Source organism: Canis lupus, chromosome X, assembly GCF_048164855.1.
Source record: "Canis lupus baileyi chromosome X, mCanLup2.hap1, whole genome shotgun sequence".
NCBI lineage: Eukaryota > Metazoa > Chordata > Mammalia > Carnivora > Canidae > Canis > Canis lupus.
This window is the reverse complement of record NC_132876.1, coordinates 48,231,680-48,251,482: the sequence shown is the minus strand read 5'-3', so window position 1 is coordinate 48,251,482 and position 19,803 is coordinate 48,231,680. Positions and strand designations below refer to the sequence as shown.

Genomic DNA, 19,803 nt, shown 5'->3' with positions numbered 1-19,803 from the left:
TTTTTTTCTTCTTTGACACTTGAAACTAATAATTACACTGATTACTCTTCTGTTTTATTTGTTGGTACCATTTAAAACATACCCCAAATTAACTGTATTAATAAAAATGCTTCAATCCTGATCGAAGGTCATTTGTAGTATGTACCTATCCCAGGAGTAAAGTGAAAAAAACAATAGATGAGTCCATACCTGTTAGGAGCTAAAACACTCTCTTCCATATAGAAATCTTGGTTTACCACGATTTCATGAGCAATGTTAAGTTTAGAAATTTCGTTAACTGTCTCTATCACATCTGTGACAGAAAGTACTTCAGGTCTGCTCTCTAGAAAAATGTATAGCATTCATCAACAGAGAACCCACACTAATAGAATTTCTATTTTATTTAGAGATTCACTCAGTGAAGTAAGGCTCCCAAATTTAGATCCATCAAGCAGATCTTACATAGATTCATTTGATCATTCTAGTATTTGAGGTTTTCTAAACTCTTTGCCCTTCAAAAGCATTGGAATTCTCAGAGAAGTTAAGCATGAAGAGGAGTTTTTGAAAAGCAAAAAGTAAAACTGATTTCGGAACCCTTTGCTTGTAATGTCAAAATAGTAAGTAAAAAAAAAAAACAGCAAAGAAACATTGATAAATCATAGTTTAAATAAACAAATTTCCAGGAGGACCTGGGTGGCTCAGTCAGTTAAGCATCTGACTCTTGATCTCAGCTTAGGTCTTGATCTCAGGGTTGTGAATTCAAGTCCCATATTGGGCTTCATGCTAGGCATGGAGCCTACTTAAAACAAACAAACAAACAAATAATTTTCTAAAAGCTACTATTTCTATTCTTTGTTAGTTTCAGGAGTAGAAGTTAGTGATGCATCACTTACATCAGTGCTCATCACAAACACTTAATACCCATCACTCATCCATTCCTGAGTCCACATCTCCTCCAGCATCTCTGTTTGCTCTCTATAGTTAAGAGTCTGTTTTATGGTTTGCCCTCTCTCTCTTTTCCCCCTATATTCATCTGTTTTGTTTTCTTAAAGGCCACATATGAATGAAATCATATGCTATTTGTCTTTCACTGACTGACTTATTTCACTTAGCATAATATTCTCTAGCTCTATCCACATCATGGCAAATGGCAGGATTTCATTCCTTTTTTTATGGCTGAGTAACATTCCTATACATATACACACCACATCTTCTTTACCCATCTATCAGTGTATGGACATTTTGGCTCCTTCCATAATTTGGCTATTGTTGATAATCCTGCTATAAACATTGGGAATAAATTCAAGATAGATGAAAGACCTAAATGTGAGAAAGGAAACCATCAAAATCTTAGAGAACATAGACAGTAACCTCTTTGACATCAGCCATAGCAACTTCTTAATATATATGTATCCTAAGGCAAGGGGAACAAAAGCAAAGATAAACTATTGGGGACCTCATCAAGATAAAAAGCTTCTGCACAGTGAAAGAAATAATCAACAAAATTAAAAGGCAACCTTTGGAATGGGAGAAGATATCTGCAAATGACATATCTGATAAAGGGTTAGTATCCAAAATCTTAAAGAACTTACCAAACTCAACACTCAAAAAACAGTTTCTACTATTAACTTCTTACCTATGATGAGATAGGAAGACACATTAGATGAGAGTCTCTTTATAGATAACACCCCAAATCTTACTAGGTAGCTCTAAAGGAGAACCATGCCTAAGATATGGCCCTCAAATATGAGGATTCCACAGAATAATAAAATTTCAAAAAATGACTGACTGAGAATAATTTGCCAATTATTATTTTTCCACATATGGACATCAATCCAAACAAACAAAAAACTACCTTACCATTATCCAAATAATCATTTTATTAAAAAATATATATATATATTTAACATCCCAAAAGGCAGAAAGTAAACAATTTTTTAAATGGGCTCAATTTATATTCTTTGAGTATAGTTGACACACAATGTTAAATTAGTTTCAGATGTACAACATAGTGATTTGATGAGTTTATACACTGAGCTATGTTCAACACAAGTGTAGCTATCGTCTGTCACCATACATCATTATTATATTATCATGACTATATTCCTTATGTTGTGCCTTTTATTCCCATGACTTATTCACTGCTTAACTGGAAGCCTACATCTCTCACTCACCATTACTCATTTTGCCCATCCCCTACCCCCTCCCTTCTGGCAACCATCAGTTTGTTCTTTGTACTTACAGGTGTGTTTATTCATCTCGGTTTTTTTTAGATTCCACATGAGTAAAATCATATGGCATTTTTCCAAAAAAGACCTACAGATGGCAAATAGACACATGAAAAGATTCTCAACATCACTAATTATCAATAAATGCAAATGAAAATCACAATGAGATATTCCTTATACCTGTCAGAATGGCAAATCAAAAAGACAAGAAATTACAAGTGTTGGCAATGATGTGGAGAAATAGGAACCCTCAATATGCTGTTGGTAGGAATGTAAACAGGTACAGCCACTTAAGAAATTTCTCCTCAAGAAATTAAAAATAGAAATACCATATGATTGAATAATTCCATGGCTGGGTATTTAACCAAAAGAAAAGAAGGCAGCCTGAGTGGCTCAGCGGTTTAGCGCCACCTTCAGCTCAGGATGTGATCCGGGAGACCCAGGATCAAGTCCCACTTCGAGCTCCTTGCAGGGAGCCTGCTTCTCCCTCTGCCTATGTCTCTGCCTCTCTCTGTGTGTGTCTTCCATGAATAAATAAATAAAATCTTTAAAAAAAGAAAAATAAAAACACTAATTTGAAAAGATATGTGCACTCCTATGTTTGCTACTGCATTATTCACAATAGCCAAGGTATGGAAGCAACCTGTTTATTTTTTTCTTTCAACCTTTGATTTAAATTCTAGTTAACATGCAGGTAACATTGGTTTCAGGAGTAGAATTTAGTGATTCATCATTTACATATAACACCCAGTGCTCATCACAACAAGCACCCTCCTTAATACCCATCATCCTTTTAACCCTAAGTGTGTATTGGTAGACAAATGGTTAGGAAGGAGGAGGAGCAAGATGGCGGAAGAGTAGGGTCTCCAAATCACCTGTCTCCACCAAATTACCTAGAAAACCTTCCAATCATCCTGAAAATCTATGAATTCGGCCTGAGAATTAAAGAGAGACCAGCTGGAATGCAACAGTGAGAAGAGTTCGCGCTTCTATCAAGGTAGGAAGACGGGGAAAAAGAAATAAAGAAACAAAGGCCTCCAAGGGGGAGGGGCCCCGCGAGGAGCCGGGCTGAGGCCGGGGCGAGTGTCCCCAGGACAGGAGAGCCCCGTCCCGGAGAAGCAGGAGCTGCACCGACCTTGCCGGGCGGAAAGGGGCTCCAGGGAGTTGGAGCAGGACCCAGGAGGGCGGGGATGCCCTCGGGTTCCCCGGGACAGTAACAGCAACTGCGCGCCCAGGAGAGTGCGCCAAGCTCCCTAAGGGCTGCAGCAAGCACGGCGGAACCCGGAGCAGCTCAGGGGCTCGGGCGGCGGCTCCGCGGAGGGGGCTGCACGGCCCCGGGAGCAGCTCGGGGGGCTCGGGCAGAGGAAGAGGCTCCGTGCAGAGGGGGCTGCGCGGTTCCAGGAGCAGCTCGGAGTGGCTCGGGCGGCAGCTCCGCGGAGGGGGTTGCACCGCCCGGGAGCGCGAATCCACCAGCGCAGGCTCCGGAGCACAGGGCGCCGGGACACAGCCCAGGATCCGGCCTCCCCCCGGGACAGGCAGAGGCCGGGAGGGCCCAGGACAGCAAGGACGCTCCTGCCCCGAGCTGAGCAGATCAGCGGCCCCGCCCCGGAGCCTCCAGGCCCTGCAGACGGAGTTCCTGCCGGAGCTGAATCCAGGTTTCCAGAGCTGCCCCGCCACTGGGGCTGTTCCTCCTGCGGCCTCACGGGGTAAACAACCCCCACTGAGCCCTGCACCAGGCAGGGGCACAGCAGCTCCCCCAACTGCTAACACCTGAAAATCAGCACAACAGGCCCCTCCCCAAGAACACCAGCTAGACTGACTGACAACTTCCAGGAGAAGCCAAGGGACTTAAAAGTACACAGAATCAGAAGATACTGCCCCGTGGTTCCTATTTTTTTTTTTTTTTTTTTTGCTTTTTGATTTGTTTCCTTCCTCCACCCCCTTTTTTTCTCCTTTCTTTTTCTTTCTCTTTTTCTTCTTTTTTTTTCGTTTTTTTTTCTTCCCTTTTTTTTCTCTTTCTCTTTTCTTTCCTTCTTTCTCTCCTCTCTTTTTCTCTTTTTCCCAATACAACTTGCTTTTGGCCACTCTGCACTGAGCAAAATGACTAGAAGGAAAACCTCACCTCAAAAGAAAGAATCAGAAACAGTCCTCTCTCCCACAGAGTTACAAAATCTGAATTACAATTCAATGTCAGAAAGCCAATTCAGAAGCACTATTATACAGCTACTGGTGGCTCTAGAAAAAAGCAAAAAGGACTCAAGAGACTTCATGACTGCAGAATTTAGAGCTAATCAGGCAGAAATTAAAAATCAATTGAATGAGATGCAATCCAAACTAGAAGTCCTAACGACGAGGGTTAACGAGGTGGAAGAACGAGTGAGTGACATAGAAGACAAGTTGATAGCAAAGAGGGAAACTGAGGAAAAAAGAGACAAACAATTAAAAGACCATGAGGATAGATTAAGGGAAATAAACGACAGCCTGAGAAAGAAAAACCTACGTTTAATTGGGGTTCCCGAGGGCGCCGAAAGGGACAGAGGGCCAGAATATGTATTTGAACAAATTCTAGCTGAAAACTTTCCTAATCTGGGAAGGGAAACAGGCATTCAGATCCAGGAAATAGAGAGATCCCCCCTAAAATCAATAAAAACCGTTCAACACCTCGACATTTAATAGTGAAGCTTGCAAATTCCAAAGATAAAGAGATGATCCTTAAAGCAGCAAGAGACAAGAAATCCCTGACTTTTATGGGGAGGAGTATTAGGGTAACAGCAGACCTCTCCACAGAGACCTGGCAGGCCAGAAAGGGCTGGCAGGATATATTCAGGGTCCTAAATGAGAAGAACATGCAACCCAGAATACTTTATCCAGCAAGGCTCTCATTCAAAATGGAAGGAGAGATAAAGAGCTTCCAAGACAGGCAGCAACTAAAAGAATATGTGACCTCCAAACCAGCTCTGCAAGAAATTTTAAGGGGGACTCTTAAAATTCCCCTTTAAGAAGAAGTTCAGTGGAACAGTCCACAAAAACAAGGACTGAATAGATAACATGATGACACTAAACTCATATCTCTCAATAGTAACTCTGAATGGGAACGGGCTTAATGACCCCATCAAAAGGCGCAGGGTGTCAGACTGGATAAAAAAGCAGGACCCATCTATTTGCTGTCTACAAGAGACTCATTTTAGACAGAAGGACACCTACAGCCTGAAAATAAAAGGTTGGAGAACGATTTACCATTCGAATGGCCCTCAAAAGAAAGCAGGGGTAGCCATCCTTATATCAGATAAACTAAAATTTACCCAAAAGACTGTAGTGAGAGATGAAGAGGGACACTATATCATACTTAAAGGATCTATTCAACAAGAGGACTTAACAATCCTCAATATATATGCACCGAATGTGGGAGCTGCCAAATATATAAATCAATTATTAACCAAAGTGAAGAAATACTTAGATAATAATACACTTATACTTGGTGACTTCAATCTAGCTCTTTCTATACTCGATAGGTCTTCTAAGCACAACATCTCCAAAGAAACGAGAGCTTTAAATGATACACTGGACCAGATGGATTTCACAGATATTTACAGAACTTTACATCCAAACTCAACAGAATACACATTCTTCTCAAGCGCACATGGAACTTTCTCCAGAATAGACCACATATTGGGTCACAAATCGGGTCTGAACCGATACCAAAAGATTGGGATTGTCCCCTGCATATTCTCAGACCATAATGCCTTGAAATTAGAACTAAATCACAACAAGAAGTTTGGAAGGACCTCAAACACGTGGAGGTTAAGGACCATCCTGCTAAAAGATAAAAGGGCCAACCAGGAAATTAAGGAAGAATTAAAAAGATTCATGGAAACTAATGAGAATGAAGATACAACCGTTCAAAATCTTTGGGATGCAGCAAAAGCAGTCCTAAGGGGGAAATACATCGCAATACAAGCATCCATTCAAAAACTGGAAAGAACTCAAATACAAAAGCTAACCTTACACATAAAGGAGCTAGAGAAAAAACAGCAAATAGATCCTACACCCAGGAGAAGAAGGGAGTTAATAAAGATTCGAGCAGAACTCAACGAAATCGAGACCAGAAGAACTGTGGAACAGATCAACAAAACCAGGAGTTGGTTCTTTGAAAGAATTAACAAGATAGATAAACCATTAGCCAGCCTTATTAAAAAGAAGAGAGAGAAGACTCAAATTAATAAAATCATGAATGAGAAAGGAGAGATCACTACCAACACCAAGGAAATACAAACGATTTTAAAAACATATTATGAACAGCTATACGCCAATAAATTAGGCAATCTAGAAGAAATGGACGCATTCCTGGAAAGCCACAAACTACCAAAACTGGAACAGGAAGAAATAGAAAACCTGAACAGGCCAATAACCAGGGAGGAAATTGAAGCAGTCATCAAAAACCTCCCAAGACACAAGAGTCCAGGGCCAGATGGCTTCCCAGGGGAATTCTATCAAACGTTTAAAGAAGAAATCATACCTATTCTCCTAAAGCTGTTTGGAAAGATAGAAAGAGATGGAGTACTTCCAAATTCGTTCTACGAGGCCAGCATCACCTTAATTCCAAAACCAGACAAAGACCCCACCAAAAAGGAGAATTACAGACCAATATCCCTGATGAACATGGATGCAAAAATTCTCAACAAGATACTGGCCAATAGGATCCAACAGTACATTAAAAAAATTATTCACCATGACCAAGTAGGATTTATCCCTGGGACACAAACTGGTTCAACACCCGTAAAACAATCAATGTGATTCATCATATCAGCAAGAGAAAAACCAAGAACCATATGATCCTCTCATTGGATGCAGAGAAAGCATTTGACAAAATACAGCATCCATTCCTGATCAAAACTCTTCAGAGTGTAGGGATAGAGGGAACATTCCTCGACATCTTAATAGCCATCTATGAAAAGCCCACAGCAAATATCATTCTCAATGGGGAAGCACTGGGAGCCTTTCCCCTAAGATCAGGAACAAGACAGGGATGTCCACTCTTACCACTGCTGTTCAACATAGTACTGGAAGTCCTAGCCTCGGCAATCAGACAACAAAAAGACATTAAAGGCATTCAAATTGGCAAAGAAGAAGTCAATCTCTCCCTCTTTGCCGATGACATGATACTCTACATAGAAAACCCAAAAGTCTCCACCCCAAGATTGCTAGAACTCATACAGCAATTCGGTAGCGTGGCAGGATACAAAATCAATGCCCAGAAGTCAGTGGCATTTCTATACACTAACAATGAGACGGAAGAAAGAGAAATTAAGGAGTCAATCCCATTTACAATTGCACCCAAAAACATAAGATACCTAGGAATAAACCTAACCAAAGATGTAAAGGATCTATACCCTCAAAACTATAGAACACTTCTGAAAGAAATTGAGGAAGACACAAAGAGATGGAAAAATATTCCATGCTCATGGATTGGCAGAATTAATATTGTGAAAATGTCAATGTTACCCAGGGCAATATACACGTTTAATGCAATCCCTATCAAAATACCATGGACTTTCTTCAGAGAGTTAGAACAAATTATTATAAGATTTGTGTGGAATCAGAAAAGACCCCGAATAGCCAGGGGAATTTTAAAAAAGAAAACCATATCTGGGGGCATCACAATGCCAGATTTCAGGTTGTACTACAAAGCTGTGGTCATCAAGACAGTGTGGTACTGGCACAAAAACAGACACATAGATCAGTGGAACAGAATAGAGAATCCAGAAGTGGACCCTGAACTTTATGGGCAACTAATATTCGATAAAGGAGGAAAGACTATCCATTGGGAGAAAGACAGTCTCTTCAATAAATGGTGCTGGGAAAATTGGACATCCACATGCAGAAGAATGAAACTAGACCACTCTCTTTCACCATACACAAAGATAAACTCAAAATGGATGAAAGATCTAAATGTGAGACAAGATTCCATCAAAATCCTAGAGGAGAACACAGGCAACACCCTTTTTGAACTCGGCCATAGTAACTTCTTGCAAGAAACATCCACAAAGGCAAAAGAAACAAAAGCAAAAATGAACTATTGGGACTTCATCAAGATAAGAAGCTTTTGCACAGCAAAGGATACAGTCAACAAAACTCAAAGACAACCTACAGAATGGGAGAAGATATTTGCAAATGACCTATCAGATAAAGGGCTAGTTTCCAAGATCTATAAAGAACTTATTAAACTCAACACCAAAGAAACAAACAATCCAATCATGAAATGAGCAAAAGACATGAACAGAAATCTCACAGAGGAAGACATAGACATGGCCAACATGCATATGAGAAAATGCTCTGCATCACTTGCCATCAGGGAAATACAAATCAAAACTACAATGAGATACCACCTCACACCAGTGAGAATGGGGAAAATTAACAAGGCAGGAAACAACAAATGTTGGAGAGGATGCGGAGAAAAGGGAACCCTCTTACACTGTTGGTGGGAATGTGAACTGGTGCAGCCACTCTGGAAAACTGTGTGGAGGTTCCTCAAACAGTTAAAAATAGACCTGCCCTACGACCCAGCAATTGCACTGTTGGGGATTTACCCCAAAGATACAAATGCAATGAAACGCCAGGACACCTGCACCCCGATGTTTCTAGCAGCAGTGGCCACGATAGCCAAACTGTGGAAGGAGCCTCGGTGTCCAACGAAAGATGAATGGATAAAGAAGATGTGGTTTATGTATACAATGGAATATTACTCGGCTATTAGAAATGACAAATACCCACCATTTGCTTCAACGTGGATGGAACTGGAGGGTATTATGCTGAGTGAAGTAAGTCAGTCGGAGAAGGACAAACATTATATGTTCTCATTCATTTGGGGAATATAAATAATAGTGAAAGGGAAAATAAGGGAAGGGAGAAGAAATGTGTGGGAAATATCAGAAAGGGAGACAGAACGTAAAGACTGCTAACTCTGGGAAACGAACTAGGGGTGGTAGAAGGGGAGGAGGGCGGGGGGTGGGAGTGAATGGGTGACGGGCACTGGGTGTTATTCTGTATGTTAGTAAATTGAACACCAATAAAAAAAAAAAAAACACCCGTAAAACAATCAATGTGATTCATCATATCAGCAAGAGAAAAACCAAGAACCATATGATCCTCTCATTGGATGCAGAGAAAGCATTTGACAAAATACAGCATCCATTCCTGATCAAAACTCTTCAGAGTGTAGGGATAGAGGGAACATTCCTCGACATCTTAATAGCCATCTATGAAAAGCCCACAGCAAATATCATTCTCAATGGGGAAGCACTGGGAGCCTTTCCCCTAAGATCAGGAACAAGACAGGGATGTCCACTCTTACCACTGCTGTTCAACATAGTACTGGAAGTCCTAGCCTTGGCAATCAGACAACAAAAAGACATTAAAGGCATTCAAATTGGCAAAGAAGAAGTCAATCTCTTCCTCTTTGCCGATGACATGATACTCTACATAGAAAACCCAAAAGTCTCCACCCCAAGATTGCTAGAACTCATACAGCAATTCGGTAGCGTGGCAGGATACAAAATCAATGCCCAGAAGTCAGTGGCATTTCTATACACTAACAATGAGACGGAAGAAAGAGAAATTAAGGAGTCAATCCCATTTACAATTGCACCCAAAAACATAAGATACCTAGGAATAAACCTAACCAAAGATGTAAAGGATCTATACCCTCAAAACTATAGAACACTTCTGAAAGAAATTGAGGAAGACACAAAGAGATGGAAAAATATTCCATGCTCATGGATTGGCAGAATTAATATTGTGAAAATGTCAATGTTACCCAGGGCAATATACACGTTTAATGCAATCCCTATCAAAATACCATGGACTTTCTTCAGAGAGTTAGAACAAATTATTATAAGATTTGTGTGGAATCAGAAAAGACCCCGAATAGCCAGGGGAATTTTAAAAAAGAAAACCATATCTGGGGGCATCACAATGCCAGATTTCAGGTTGTACTACAAAGCTGTGGTCATCAAGACAGTGTGGTACTGGCACAAAAACAGACACATAGATCAGTGGAACAGAATAGAGAATCCAGAAGTGGACCCTGAACTTTATGGGCAACTAATATTCGATAAAGGAGGAAAGACTATCCATTGGGAGAAAGACAGTCTCTTCAATAAATGGTGCTGGGAAAATTGGACATCCACATGCAGAAGAATGAAACTAGACCACTCTCTTTCACCATACACAAAGATAAACTCAAAATGGATGAAAGATCTAAATGTGAGACAAGATTCCATCAAAATCCTAGAGAAGAACACAGGCAACACCCTTTTTGAACTCGGCCATAGTAACTTCTTGCAAGATATATCCACGAAGGCAAAAGAAACAAAAGCAAAAATGAACTATTGGGACTTCATCAAGATAAGAAGCTTTTCCACAGCAAAGGATACAGTCAACAAAACTCAAAGACAACCTACAGAATGGGAGAAGATATTTGCAAATGACATATCACATAAAGGGCTAGTTTCCAAGATCTATAAAGAACTTATTAAACTCAACACCAAAGAAACAAACAATCCAATCATGAAATGGGCAAAATACATGAACAGAAATCTCACAGAGGAAGACATAGACATGGCCAACATGCACATGAGAAAATGCTCTGCATCACTTGCCATCAGGGAAATACAAATCAAAACCACAATGAGATACCACCTCACACCAGTGAGAATGGGGAAAATTAACAAGGCAGGAAACAACAAATGTTGGAGAGGATGTGAAGAAAAGGGAACCCTCATACATTGTTGGTGGGAATGTGAACTGGTGCAGCCACTCTGGAAAACTGTGTGGAGGTTCCTCAAAGAGTCAAAAATAGACCTGCCCTACGACCCAGCAATTGCACTGTTGGGGATTTACCCCAAAGATACAGATGCAGTGAAACGCCGGGACACCTGCACCCCGATGTTTATAGCAGCAATGGCCACGATAGCCAAACTGTGGAAGGAGCCTCGGTGTCCAACGAAAGATGAATGGATAAAGAAGATGTGGTTTATGTATACAATGGAATATTACTCAGCTATTAGAAATGACAAATACCCACCATTTGCTTCAACGTGGATGGAACTGGAGGGTATTATGCTGAGTGAAGTAAGCCAGTCGGAGAAGGACAAACATTATATGTTCTCATTCATTTGGGGAATATAAATAATAGTGAAAGGGAATATAAGGGAAGGGGGAAGAAATGTGTGGGAAATATCAGAAAGGGAGACAGAACGTAAAGACTGCTAACTCTGGGAAACGAACTAGGGGTGGTAGAAGGGGAGGAGGGCGGGGGGTGGGAGTGAATGGGTGACGGGCACTGGGGGTTATTCTGTATGTTAGTAAATTGAACACCAATAAAAAAAAATGGTTAGGAAGATGTAGCATATAAGCTGCGCACGCGCGTGCGCGTGCACTCACACACACACACTAAAATATTATGCAGCTTTAAAAAAAGATAAGATTGTGCCATTTGGGATAACATGAATAGATCTAGAAGGTATTATGCTAAGTGAAATGACTGAGGAAGACAATTTAATTTTACTTCAAAAACTCATTACAAAATCTTTGTTTTATTTCATTCAAGATTGGTAAACACTATTTTTTTCACTCTACCATTGGAATTTTGGAACCATTGTTCTGAAATTTTTTACAGACTACTTACTTATAGCAGTAATTCATAGTAAGTACATATACTATTTGTAATTGTTATTTAGTATACTTGGCATATAAAAAACATATAATAAGCTATTTTCTCACTCACTTTCAATATAGTTCCATAATTTGTTCAGAGATAACTTTCTCCCCAAGATATAATAAAACACAATTTAAGAATTGTGAAACTTGGGGCACCAGGGTGGCTCAGTTGTTAAGTGTCTGACCCCTAATTTCAGCTCAGATCATGATCTTAGTGTTGTGAGATGGAGCCCAGCATCTGGTTCCACACAGGCTGTGGAGCCTGCTTAAGATTCTCTTTCTCCCTCTGCCCCTTCCCACTGCTCACATGCTTTCTCTCTCTCTCTTTCTTTCTGTCTCTCTTTCTCTCTCTCTCTCTCTCAAAAAAAAAAAAAGAATTCTAAACTCATGGCAAAGAGATGCTCTACTTACACATATTTACTTATTTTAAAAAGTCTTTCAACAAATTAGTACCATCAGTCCATATCTCCTTTCTACTTTGACTAAAACGCTACATATGTTAAAATACACCATTTAATCAATGCATTCATTCATTTATCTGAAAGACACTATGAACTAAGAATTGTGCCATTTTGTTTACTAGCAGTGACCCCAAGTGGCCACTAGATAAACATATATGATTCAACTTAATACTATCATGGCTTCCAACTGTTTTCCCCATTTCAGTATTCAGGAGTCAACTAACTAGATTGGGACAGATTTCGGATTGCTGTTTCATTAAATTCATTAGAGATTATTAAGATAATTGCAGTTCTTGTTTCTATAAGATTAGACTATTCAAACCAAAACCTCAAATAAATGCCTACCATAAGGTGTGGAAGATACCTCATGCCTCTATGCATACAAAAAAACACTGTTATTAAAGATTTAAAGAATTTCACCCTACATCAGTGACATTCTTATGTCAACAGACACTCCTGAAAAAGAACAGAACAATCCCAGCGCTAAAGAATTGATTCTTTCAAATCTATCCTAGACCTATCATTTATGACCTACAAAATCAAAATACAAGAACGCAATCTATTTCCATAGTAAACAATAATAGTAGTGGACTTTACTACTCTACTTAGTTCAATGGATAGATCATTGAATCAGAAAACCAACAAGGAAACAGTGACTTTTTTTTTCAGTTGCATGTATTTATTTATTTATTTATTTATTTAAATTTATTTTTTATTGGTGTTCAATTTGCCAACATACAGAATAACACCCAGTGCTCATCCCATCAAGTGCCCCCCCTCAGTGCTGGTCACCCATTCACCCCCACCCCCCACCCTCCTCCCCTTCCACCACCCCTAGTTCGTTTCCCAGAGTTAGGAGTCTTCATGTTCTGTCTCCCTTTCTGATATTTCCTACCCATTTCTTCTCCCTTCCCTTCTATTCCCTTTCACTATTATTTATATTCCCCAAATGAATGAGAACTTATAATTTTTGTCCTTCTCCGATTGACTTATTTCACTCAGCATAATACCCTCCAGTTCCATCCACGTTGAAGCAAATGGTGGGTATTTGTCATTTCTAATGGCTGAGTAATATTCCATTGTATACATAAACCACATCTTCTTTATCCATTCATCTTTCGATGGACACCGAGGCTCCTTCCACAGTTTGGCTATTGTGGACATTGCTGCTAGAAACATTGGGGTGCAGGTGTCCCGGCGTTTCATTGCATCTGCATTTTTGGGGTAAATCCCCCAACAGTGCAATTGCTGGGTCATAGGGCAGTTCTATTTTTAACTCTTTGAGGAACCTCCACACAGTTTTCCAGAGTTGCTGCACCATTTCACATTCCCACCAACAGTGTAAGAGGGTTCCCTTTTCTCTGCATCCTCTCCAACATTTGTGGTTTCCTGCCTTGTTAATTTTCCTCATTCTCACTGGTGTGAGGTGGTATCTCATTGTGGTTTTGATTTATATTTCCCTGATGGCCGAAACAGTGACTTTGAATGACACATTGAACCAGTTGGATCTAACAGATATATTCAGAACATTCAAACCAAAACAGTGGAATATACATTCTTTTCAAGCATACATGGAACATTCTCCAGAGTAGATAATTTATTAGGCCACAAAATAAGTCTCAACAATTTCACAAAATTTGAAATCATAATATGTATCTTTTCTGACCATAAGGCTACAAAACTATAAATCAACCACAAGAAAAAATCTGAAAAGGTCACAAATATATAGAGGTTAAATAACATGCTACTAAACAATAAATGAGACAACCAAGAAATCAAATAGGAAATCAAAAAACACACGAAGACAAATGAAAATCAAAAGAAAATAGTCCAAAATCTTTGGGATTCAGCAAATGCTCTTCTAAGTAGGAAGATTATAGCAATACAAACCTACTTCAACAAGCCAGAAAATTTTCAAATAAACAACTTAACCTTATTCCTAAAGAAGTTAGAAAAAGAAGATCAAACAAAGCCCAAAGCTAGCATAGGACCTATATAATAAAGATAAGGTAAGAAATAAATGAAATAGTGCATGAAAAAATAATACAATAGATTGATGAAGCCAGGAGCTGTTTCTCTGAAAAAAAAATCAACAAAATTGATAAACCTTTAACCAGATTCATCAAAAAGAAGAGAGGATTCAAATAAATAACATTAGAAATAGAAGAAGACAAATAACAACTGACATCACAGAAATATAAACAATTATAAGAGAATGTTGTGAAAAATTGTATGCCAGCATATTGGACAATATAAAAGAAATAAATTCGTAGAAACATAAAACATCCCCAAACTGAATCAGGTAGAAACAGACAAACTACTAGCAATGAAATTGAATCATTAATCAAAAAACTCTTAAAAGGCCGAGGGCAGATAGCTTCACAGGTGAATTTTACTAAACATTTTAAGAAGAGTTAATATCTATTCTTCTCAAACTATTCCAAAAAATATAAGAGGAAGGAAAGCTTCCAAATTTATTTTACAAGTCCAGCATTACCCTAATACCAAAACCAGATTTAAAATAAACCCACAATATTCTCAATAAAATACTGGCAAAATGAATCCAATAGTACATTAAAAGAATCATTCACCATGATCAAGTGGGATTTATTCCTGGGCTGCAAGAGTGGTTCAATACTTGCAAATATATCAACGTGATATACCACATTTCTAAAGAAAGGATAAGAACCATATGATTCTCTCAGTAGATGTAGAAATAGCTTTTGACTGGGACGCCTGGGTGGCTCAGTGGTTGAGCGTCTGCCTTCAGCTCAGGGCGTGATCCCAGAGTCCCAGGATTGAGTCCCACATAGGGCTCCCTGCATGGAGCCTGCTTCTCCCTCTGTCTATGTATCTGCTTCTCTCTGTGTGTGTGTTTCTCTCATGAATAAATAAATAAAATCTTTAAAAAAAGAGAGGAAGAAAAAGCTCTTGACAAAGTACAACATCCATTCATGATAAAAACCCTCAACAACGTAGGTTTAGAGGGAAGATAACCTCAACATAATCAAGGCCATATACCAAAAAAAAAACCCACAACTAATATCCTCCTCAATGGGGAGCAACTGAGAGGTTTTCCTCTATGGTTGGGAACACAACAAGGATGTCCACGCTCACCACTGTTGTTCAACATAGCACTAGAAGTCCTAGTCACACCAATCAAACAACAAAAAGAAATAAATGGCATCCAAATCAGCAAGGAAGAAGTCAAACTTTCACTATTTGCAGATGACATGATACTCTATATGGAGTCCCAAAAAACTCCACCAAAAAATTGCTAGAACAGATGCACAAATTCAGTAGAGTCACAGGATACAAAATCAGCATACAGAAATTCACTGCATTTCTATACAGCAATAATGAAGCAGCAGAAAAAAGAAATAAGAGATCAATCCCATTTACAATTGCACCAAAACAATAAGATACCTAGGAATAAACCTAACCAAAGAGGTGAAAGATGTGTACTCTGAAAAATATAAAACACCAATGAAGGAAATTGAAGATGACACAAAGGAATGGAAAGGCGTTCCATGCTCATGGATTGGAAGAACAAATATTGCTAAAATGTCTATACTACCCGAAGCAATCTACACATTTAATGCAATTCTTATCAAAATACCAACAGTGTTTTTCACAGAGCTAACAAACAATCTTAAAATTTGTATGGAACTACAAAAGACAGTGAATAACCAAAGCAACCTTGAAAAAGAAAAGCAAGAGGCACCTGGGTGGCTCAGTCAGTTAAGCATCTGACTCAAGTCTTGATATCAGGGTTGTGAGTCCAAGCCCCACACTGGACACCATGGTGGGCATGCAGCCTACTTAATAAAGAAACAGAAAAAAAGCAAAGAAAAGCTGAACCTTAAACTATATTAGAAAACTGTGGTGATCAAAACTGTATGGTACTGGCAAAACAAAACAAAACAAAACACAGAGTTCAACAGAACAGAATAGAAAACCCAGAATGAACTCACAATTATATGGTCAATTAATCTTTGACAAAGTATGCAAGACTACCCAATGAGAAAAGACAGTCTCTTCAACAAATACCAGGGAAACTGGGCAGCTACGTACAAAAAAAAAAAAAAAAAAAAAAAAGAAACTGGATCACTTTCTTACCACACATAAATATTAATTCAAAATGGATTAAAGACCTAAATGTGAGACATGAAACCATTTAAATCCTAAGGGAGAACACAGGCAGTAACTTTTTTGACATCACCCTTGGCAAATTCTTAATAGATATGTCTACTTAGGCAAAGGAAACAAAAGCAAAAATACACTATTGAGATGTCATCAAAATAAAATGCTTCTGCACAGTGAAGGAAATGATCAACAAAACAAATGGCAACCTAGAGAATGAGAGAAAAATATTTGCGAATGACTTATCTGATAAAGGGTTACTACCCAAAATATATAAAAAACATAAAACTCAACATCCAAAAAACAATAATCCAATTAAAAATGGGCAGAAGACATAAACAGATATTTTTCCAAAGAAGACATCAAGATGGCCAACAGGCACATGAAAAGATGCTCAATATCACTCATAATCAGGGAAAGGCAAATCAAACTATAATGAGATAACACACAAATCACCTCACATCTGTAAGAATGGCTAAAATTAACAACACAAGAAACAACAGGTACTGGTGAGAATGTGGAGCAAAAGGAACACTCTTGCACTGTTGGTGGGAATGCAAACTGGTGCAGGCATTATGGAAAACAGTATGGAGGTTCCTCAAAAAGTTAAAAATAGAACTATCTTATGATTCAGTAATTGCACTACTAGATATTTACCCAAAGAATACAAGAACATTAATCCAAAGGGATATATCCACCCAATGTCTATATCAGTATTATTTATAATATCTCAGATATGGAAGCAGCCCAAGTGTTCACTGATATATGAATGGATAAATAAGATGTAAGATAGCAGATAGTCTGACCCAGATCACACTGGGAGCAGGGGCCTTCTTCGCCTTGACCTTTACAAAGCACTTGGGCTGCATAGCAAGCCTGCACTTTACAGACACAGAAACTGAGGCTTAGAAGGGTCCAAGAGCTCAATCAAGATCACACTGGTGGTGTATGAACTGAATGGGACCGTCCATAACCAAGAGCGGTCAGTGAGGACTTACAGAGAAATGGCTTATATGTTGTGAAAAAGCATCCTGGGTTCATTGGAATCAAACTCATTTATTCAGATCACAGACTGGCTGGGTACTTCCATAGATAGGAACCTTCTGGATGCTCTAATACTGAACTCTACCAGGATTGGCCATGGATTTGCTTTAACTAAATACCCAGCAGTCTGGGCTGGCTCCTGGAAAAAGAATATTCCCACTGAAGCCTGTCCCATCTCCAACCAGGTTCTGAAACTGGTGTCTGACTCGCAAAACCACCCTGCTGCTGTCCTGATGGCCACTGGGTACACCATGGTGATCAGCTCTGATGACCCAGCCGTCTTTGGTGCAAAAGGCTTACCCTATGATTTCTATAAGGGCTTCATAGGCATTGGGGAAATGGAGGCTGCTCTGAGGACACTCAAACAGCTGGCCGTGAACTCTATCAAGTTCAGCACCTTGTTGGATATTGATAAAAAGGCTGCCATGAAAACCTGGGAGGAGAGAGGGGATAAGTTTGTAGCTAACCTGCCCAGGTGGCCAAAGTGAGAAGATAGCCATTTATTACCCTATTCCTCTGCTTCCCTCTGCAAGCTGTTTTTACCTTCTGTTAATCAGTCTTGAACCCACTTCAGTATGGTTTCTACCTCCATCTCTTTATCAAAACTGACCTCATGAAGGTCATCAATCACCTCCACATTGCTTGACCTCTCAAACATTTAAACAGTCTACCAAACTCATCTTTTTAAAATATTCTTTTTTCTCAACTCAGGACATCAACTCTCTTGGTTTCCTCCTCTCTCTCTGGCCACTCCTTTCAGGATCCCTTTTCCAGAGGCTCTTCTCTATCAAATATCTGTGTTGGAATTCTTCAGGGCTTAGTTTTGCTGCTTTTCACTCTTCTGTTCACATCTCTACTTCTCTCCTCTACTTTTCTCTCAACTCAATAGTCTTTTCCTAGGTAGTTTCATCCATTCCTTTGCTTTTAAGTATCATTTATTTCCCGATGATCCCCAGTTTATTCACTTAGTTGGTTCACAGGAATCTCAGAAACCTATGTGCAATTCTGAACTCTCAATCTCTTCCCTTTCAATCTTTTCCTGGTCTTTCCCATCTTGGTAAGTGGCACCTCCATCCCATTCCTCCCAGTTGCTCTAGGTAGAATTTTTCAGCAAAATTATTGATACTGCTCTCTTCCCTGTTCCACATAAAAATGTATCTTAAATCCTCCACACCTCTCTACCTGTATTGCTGTTGGCTGAGTTCAAGCCACTATCACTTCTTGTCTAAGTTATAATAGCCTCTTAATTGATCTCTCCTTTCTTCTCTTTGCCTTCTTCATTTCATTTTTCACAGAGTGATGACTTTTTAAAAATTAAATTAAATCAGGTTATTCCATTGCTTACTACTCAGTGCACTTAAAAAAACTCAAAATTTTCAACAGGGCATATAGCATCCTCTTTAACCTGGATCCCTTCCAGCAGCATCCAACCCTAGGCTTCCCTAGTGCACCAGATTCTGGCCACACTGGTCCTTTGTTCCTCATATATCTCAAACTATATGCTGCATCAGAGTCTTACTGTCTAGGATAGTCTTTCTTTTCACTTTTGTCTAACTAATTCCTATTCACCCTTCAGGCTTCACCTTTAATGTCCCTGTCTCAGAAAAGTTTCCTAGACCCCTAACCTGTTAATATCTCCCATGGCACCTTGCTTTTTTTCTTTCATGACTCTTATCATAATTTGTAATTACATATTTATTTCTGTGTTTATAGTCTTCCCTCCTGCCAGATTGTACGTTCCCTGTGGGCAGGTACTGATGATTGTGAACCCAGAATCTTGCTCCATGCCCCAAACCTAGTCAGTACTCAATGAAAGATATGTTGAACAAATGGATATAACCTGTATGTATTGAGCTGGTTGCTGAAGCAGGAGAGAACGGAGCAGGGTTTTCCCCAAAGAAAAGACCTCACGTGATCAAATTCTGGCTCCTGGCCCGGTTTTCAGAAGGAAGGCAAGAAGCCAGCCCTGTCTTCACTTGACTAAAGGAAGTGAAGGAGGATCGAATAATTTGTTAGAAGTCCCCGGCAGATTCAAATGTCTTCTAATCCATCACCCATCACCTGCACTTGAGCTCAAAGGCAGCAGCCAATCCTCTCTCCATTAGTAGTTTATCACTATTTGGTTTATGACACTGGAAAAAGTCTTGCTGATTAGAGGCCCTCAACCACAGGCTGGTACCCAGATAGAACAAGATGACCTTTAAGCTCCTAATTCTGGCAGTCTTCGATTT

General features: G+C 39.4%; 1 protein-coding gene across 1 annotated transcript in view; it reads right to left on the bottom strand.

The window, feature by feature from the left end:
- LOC140627553 (T-complex protein 11-like X-linked protein 2) overlaps window positions 1–19,803 on the bottom strand; it is a 45,123-nt gene that overhangs the window by 12,204 nt on the left and 13,116 nt on the right. Inside the window, 1 exon segment of the mRNA XM_072815936.1 lies at window positions 190–292. Coding sequence (XP_072672037.1) covers window positions 190–292 — 103 coding nt within the window.